The 6,869-nt window shown below is 49.8% G+C and overlaps 1 protein-coding gene and 1 non-coding gene across 3 annotated transcripts in view; one reads left to right on the forward strand and one right to left on the reverse strand.

Moving 5' to 3' along the window:
• FLYWCH1 (FLYWCH-type zinc finger 1) overlaps window positions 1-4,407 on the forward strand; it is a 44,968-nt gene extending 40,561 nt beyond the window's left edge. Inside the window, exon 11 of one of the 2 annotated variants that reach the window (XM_024759635.1) lies at window positions 3,291-4,407. In XM_024759635.1, coding sequence (XP_024615403.1) covers window positions 3,291-3,330 — 40 coding nt within the window. In that variant the 3' untranslated portion in view covers window positions 3,331-4,407. The remainder of the gene's footprint in view (window positions 1-3,290) is intronic. The other variant, XM_024759634.1, reaches the window with a different exon arrangement.
• On the reverse strand, window positions 115-187 carry TRNAW-CCA (transfer RNA tryptophan (anticodon CCA)). The gene has a single exon. It is a non-coding gene; the product is annotated as a tRNA-Trp (tRNA).
• Window positions 4,408-6,869: the final 2,462 nt, after the last annotated feature.

Here is a 6,869-nt window from a genome sequence, read left to right on the forward strand (position 1 = left end):
TATATATATATATAAAATACATATTTATAGATATAATATATATTATTTACATACTTATATACATTATATATATATATTCTCTTTTTTTTTGGCCACGCGGCATGTGGGATCTAGTTCCCTGACCAGGGATCGAACCCGGGCCCCCTGCATTGGAGGCATGGAGTCTTAACCACTGGACCAACAGGGAAGTTCCAAGTTCTACCACATATTTAAAGAAGACAGATACTCTTCCCAAAAATAGAAGAAGAGGGAACACTTCCCAACTCATCCTGTAAGGCCAGCAATACCCTGTTATCAAAACCAAGCAAAGACATCACAAGAAAAGAAAACTAGGGACTTCCCTGGTAGTCCAGTGGGTAAGACCCCGTGCTCCTAGTGCAGGGGCCCTAGGTTCGATCCCTGGTTGGGGAACTAGATCCTGCATGCATGCCACAATGAAGAGCCCATGTGCCTCAACTGAGACTTGGCAGAGCCAAAATATATAAATTAATTAATTAGTTAATTAATTAAAAGAAATAAAACTATAGAGCAATGTCTCTTAGGAACATAGAAGTAAAAATTCTCAACAAAATGCCAGCAAACTGAATCCAGCAACATAAAAAAGGATCATACACCATGACCAAATGGGACTTATGCCAGGAATGCAAGATTGCTTTCCCAGCTGTAAATCAATATCATACAGCTTGTGTACAGAACGGATTTAATGCAGCAGGCCTGCAACTTCTGTCCTTAGAACAACCTGCTTGCAAGGCTGACCCTTAGCTTCCAGGGTCAAGGTCAAGGATGTTTCCAGGACTTGACCCTGATACTATCCCTAAGTGATAACTATTGCTCACTCTTACCTTTTTGTACAAAATAAAGCAGCCACAACTACTGAAGCCCATGCTCCTAGAGCCCGTGCTCTGCAACAAGAAAAGCCACTGCAAGGACAAGCCTGTGCACCACAGTGAAGAGAAGCCCCCACTTGCCACAACTAGAGAAAGCCCACGCGCAACAACGAGGACCCAACGCAGCCAAAAATAGAAAAATTAAAAAAAAAACAAACTTTAGTGCTTCAAATAATACCATCAAGAAAGTGAAAATACAATCCACAGAATGAGAGAAAATATTTGCAAATCATATCTGTTAAAGGACTTGTATCCAGAATATATAAAGAATTCTTAGGGAATTCCCTGGGAGTCCAGCAGTTAGGACTCAGAGTTTACACTGCCAGGGCCCGGTTCAATCCCGGGTCGGGGAACTAAGATCTTGCAAACCGCAACAATAAAAAGACAAATAATCCAATTAACACGTGGACAAAGGATGTGAATAGACAGTTTTTATTTCAAAGATTTTATTTCTTTTATGAAGTTCAAGATATACTAATGGCCAGTAAGCACAATTAAAGATGTTCAACGTCATTAGCCTTAGGAAATGCAAAACAAAACTACAATGAGGGGCTTCCCTGGTGGTGCAGTGGTTAAGAATCCGCCTGCCAATGCAGGGGACACGGATTCGAGCCCTGGTCTGGGAGGATCCCACATGCCTCGGAGCAGCTAAGCCCGGGCACCACAACTACTGAAGCCCACGCACCTAAAGCCCATGCTCTGCAACAAGAGAAGCCACCGCAATGAGAAGCCCACGCACCGCAACGAAGAGTAGCCCCTGCTCACTGCAACTAGAGAAAGCCCGTGTACAACAATGAAGACCCAATGCAGCCAAAAAAAAACAAAAACAAAAAACAAAAACTACAGTGAGCTAGCACTTCACACCCACTAAGATGGCTAAATCAAAAAGACAGACAATAACAAGTGTTTACAAGGATGTGGAGAAATTGGAACCTTCATACACTCTTGGTGGAATGGCACAGCTACTTTGGAAAACAGTCTGGCAGTTCCTCAAAATGTTAAACAGGGATTTCCATGGCGGTCCAGTGGTTGGGACTCTGCACTTCCAGTGCAGGAGGTGAGGGTTCAATCCCTGGTCGGGGAAACTGCATGCTGTGTGATGCAGCCAAAAAAAAAAAAAAGTTAAACATAGAGTGTTTGTTCACCCAGTAATTCCACTTCTAGTTGTACACCCAAGAGAACTGAAAACATGTGTCCATAAAAAACTGTACACCAATGTTCATATCAACATTAAACATAATAGCCAAAAAAAAACAAAAAAAAACAAAAAAAACAAAAAAAAAACCATAATAGCCAAAAAGTGAAAACCCAAAATATCCATTAATGGTTGAATGAATAAATAAAACATGGTTCATTCATACAATGAAATATTACTTGGCCATAAAAAGGAATGAAGAACTGACACACACTACAACACGGATGAACCTCAAAAACGTGATGATAAGTGAAAGAAGCCAGACACAAAAGACCACAACTTGTATGATTCCATTTCTATGAAATGTCCAGAATAGGCAAATCTATGGAGTTAAAAAGTAGATTAGGGACTTCCCTGGTGTTCCAGTGGTTAAGAATCCGCCTTCCAATGCAGGGGATGCAGGATTGATCCCTTGTCAGGGAACTAAGATCCCGCATGCGGAGGCGCAACTAAGCCCGCGCTCTGCAACTGCAGAGCCCACGCACTCTGGAGTCTGCGTGCCACAACTAGAGAGAAGCCCATGCACTGCAACGAAGAGCCCACACTCCGCAACGAAAGATCCCACACTCCACAATGAAAGATCCCATGTGACTCAACTAAGACCCGACGCAGCCAAACATAAATAAATAAATAAATAAATATTTTTTTTTAAAAAAGAAACTAAATTAGTGGTTGCCTAGGGTGAGGAATGTTGAGGGGTGTAGCTAAAGGGTATGAAGTTATTTATTTATTTATTTATTTATTTATTTATTTATTTAGGCCACACCGCATGGCCTGTAGGATATTAGTTCCTCCACCAGGGATTGAACCTGTGCCCTTGGCAGTGAAAAATAAAAAAAAAAAGGAATTAAATTAGTGGTTGCCTAGGGTGAAGAATGTTCGGGGGTGTAGCTAAAGGGTATGAAGTTATTTATTTATTTTGGCCACACCGCATGGCCTGTAGGATCTTAGTTCCTCCACCAGGGATTGAACCTGCGCCCTTGGCAGTGAAAGCTCAGAGTCCTAACCACTGGACCACCAGGGAATTCCCAATCTCACGTTTTAAAGGAACTGCTGTGATGCATGTATATGAGTGTGTATAAAAATGATCTGGTTGATGGTGATCTCTAGGGGAAAGGGATTACGGGAATCCTTAACTTTCTTGATTATCTCTTTCCACCACGTTTGGATTTCATGGATATCAAGAATGTGTGTTTCTTTGTCATCAGGAAGGTGGAAGATACACATCTGGACAGCGAGTCCCAATGAGGCCAGCCTCCTCCCAGACTCAGCAGAGGAACCTCACGTGTCACCTGCGTCAAGGATGCTCCAGGTCCACACAGAACCCCGGCATTTCCCACCCGGTTAGATTTTGCTCGACAAAACCTTTTTCACTCTTCCAAAGCATCCACGGCCTTCACATTTCCTCAAGAGGCCTCCCAGGAGGAACGCTTCGATGGTGTCTCCCTGCCGACAAAGAAGAGCCCCAGGAGCTGGTGGCCCGCAGCTGTGTGTGACGTGGAGTGACGTGGGGAGGGCCACGGCCACCAAAAGCTCTGAGGAAGGAAGCATCGTTCACAAAGACACCTGCTCCTGCCCTGGTGCAAATACCCATCTGTTTTCAGAGCCCACGGCTTTGCCAAGGGCTTTCCTGTTGGGTGTGGTCCTGCTTCAGCTCCACAACGTGGAAAATCATCGTGGAGGCCACTTCAAGACGAAGGTGGGGCATGTTTGGGGAAGTTCCTGCTTCCTCAGGCTGAGCTGCCCCTGCGGTTCCAGCCACCCCAGGTGTTTTCCGGGCAGGTGCCAGGTGGGCCTTCAGGCTCTTTGGCCATCTGCTGCCGGGGTGTGGCTGTCCCATTAACAGAGCAGGCCGAAACCAGAGGCCTTGCTACACCCTCTGTTAGAGTTCCCTTTGCTGTTTTCCAACTTAAATTAAACCCAGTGTCCATGATCCCCAGGGCAGGTGTTGTTCAGGCCCTGGAAGCCAGCCTGACGGCTGCAGGAAGCCAGCACTGGGCAAACTCCACCGGGGTCGCCCACGTTCGCCTGATGCAGGAGGAGAGGCAGACCCCGATGACAGCAGGCGCAACCCCTTCTCCTGTCTGATGGCACGGCAGGGAGACAGCCTGCAGGGAGCGATGAGCCCATGTTCCCAACCACCTCCAGAGACTGCTGCTTGCTAACAGGGCCGCATCCTCCCCAGCGGGCTCCTTGAATTGCAGGGGGAGCACACGGTGCAGGCTCCCTCCCACCAAGCTGGCCATGCAGCCTGCCGTCCAGCCATGGGACAGTGACAGCTCAGACACCCCCCACTGTCCTTCTGCCTATACATTTCCTGCAATAAACCTGATTTTATATCTTACTGTGTAGAGCTGCTGTGCGTCCACATGCCCTTTGCAGCAACAGATGGCCACCAGAAAGGCATACACTCCACATGTCTCAGTGCCACGTGGTGGGAAGTGATGGAGTTTGGCTGGGCAGAGGGAAGCCTCCACACCTGGGGCAGAGTCTGGTCACCTGGCCCAGGTGCCCGCTGGACTAGGACCCACCTAGTCCTAGTGGTGGGAGTCCTCGGAAAGGTTGCTGAGGGGTCTGCTCCCAGCGCACGGGGGGACAGTGCAGCTTCTGCTGGCCATTCCCCAGCCCCTGTGGAGCTGAAAGAGAGGCCTGGATCCTCTGCTGATTCATCCCAAGTCCTCCCTGACTCGTTTTCATAAGCTGTGGCAAGCTTGAAGTGGAACTGGCACCCCCAAGCCAGGGCAACCTTGACCCCCAAGACCCTGGCTACCTTCCCAGGCAGGTAACTGTCCCATCTCTTGACCCGACTACCGGCTCCATGGGGCCCTCACCCACCAGCCTGGCCAGCAGGCATGGAGATGGTCCAGCAACGTGACAGCCCACCTCCCAGGTAGAAGGCAGGCACCTGCCAAGAGACCCATCATGCTGCTGGCCGCCTGCAGTGGACACGCAACACAGGGGCTATGTTTCGGGCAGTGCTATTGGCCATGGAGCACGCTGCCCCGAGAGAGTGAACTGCCCATGGCCAAGGCCAAAGACAGCCCTGTGGGAACAGATGCACCCCAATCCCAGACCCACAGATGTGCACATCCACGGGAGGCGACCACACTTATAGAACGGCACCTGAACTTAAAAGGACAGTCAAGTCTGTGCCAGCACCAGCTGGGTCTCTGCTCAGTCCCACACAAAGAGGAAACTCACACAGGCCTGAAGTGCCCGGAGAGAAGCACCGAGTCCCAGCAGCCAATGTCACCCAAACGCCTGCAGGGTCACTGGTTTCCCACCCTCCATAGTAGGGCTTCCACGGGGCGCAGGGTAGAAGACTCCAAATCTCGAGTCCCATGCCTGTCACCTTGGCTGGGCTCCAGGCCCAGAGTCACAGGAAGGACTCAGGCTTGTCCCTCTGCCCCCATGCTCACATTGACCAGGGCCCAGCCACTCATTCTCATCTCTGCACCTGCTTTGACCTTAGAGGGCAGGTGGATGGTCCATGTTGCTCGGACCAAGGACTCCCCAATGGACATGAATTTGGATACTGCTGCCACCTTGGGTAGCCCCATGGCCACTCACCACCCACCACCAAGCCCCAGAGGCTCCCCATCATACAGCCACTTCCTCCACGGTTCCAGAGCCAGCGAGATGTCCCCTGCCCTATCCCTGTCACAGAGTAAAGTGCACAGAGGCAAGTCCCTCTTGGAAGCTGGCCCCTGGTGGACAGCGACAGCTGGGCGTGGTCCCGCCCTCCTCCTTCCCTATTTCCACTCCGCTGCTAGTTCCCCCAATAAACCCTGTTTCATTATGTCTGCACCACGTGGAGCCACTAATATATCTCTGTGTCTCTTTGGGTGATGGCACAACAACATCTCAATTATGAAATCTGAAATAAGAAGTTCATAAGGAGCAGCGAGACTGCCAAAAAGTTACTCACATTTTAAAAATGGGCCAGCGGCTGGCTCTAGGGTCCCCAGCCCTCAGTCTTGTCCCTGGGGTTGTGAGGTGAGCGTCACTGAAACGCTTCTCCTGGCCCAGCTCCCCCTGCCCACCTAGCCCAGCCTCCTGTCCCCATGTCCTCTGTCGAGATGGCTCCTGCTGGGTAGCACCGACTTCCTTGTCACTAAATTCAGCGGGTGCATCTCAGAGTTCACCGCCTGCACTCACTGCCCCTCCTTAATCCCTGCAGACCTGAAGGTGGCTCCCAGGTTCTCTGCATCTCCTTTGAGGGCTCCTTGGCTCCCACCCAACCGATAAGCAAGGTGGTTGGTGTTCTGGGGACTGGACCTCAGCCCTTTTCTGCCCAGCCATTTTCAGGGTCCACGGTTTGTCAATCTGCAGCCCCAGCTCTGCCCTCCCTTCTGCAACCAAACCTGTGTGTCCAGCTGCCCCCAGGACTTTGACCCTGGATATCCCATGGTCACCAGCAGCAAAGGTGGAGAAGGGGAGTGTCCTCATCATCCCCCTCCTCTGACAGCTCCACCACATAAGTAGAAACCCAGAGCCGTCCTTAACACCGCCCTGCCTGTCCCTAGGTCCCGTCAGCTATCAGTGCCACCAGTGCCACCCTGCCTAGTTCTTTCTTTCTTTAGTAACAGCTTTATTGAGATACAATCCACACACCATAGAGTTCACCGACTCAAGTGTATGATTCAGTGACTGTTAGTACATTCAGAGTAGGGCCTCTGTCACCTCTATCTAATTCCAGAACATTTCATCACCCCGAAAAGAAACCTCAGACCCATTAGAAATCACTGCCTCTGCGGTTTCTTTCCCTATGTGTTAAGGCTGATGGG

Source organism: Neophocaena asiaeorientalis, unplaced genomic scaffold (genome assembly GCF_003031525.2).
Source record: "Neophocaena asiaeorientalis asiaeorientalis breed wild unplaced genomic scaffold, Neophocaena_asiaeorientalis_V1.1 scaffold254, whole genome shotgun sequence".
NCBI lineage: Eukaryota > Metazoa > Chordata > Mammalia > Artiodactyla > Phocoenidae > Neophocaena > Neophocaena asiaeorientalis.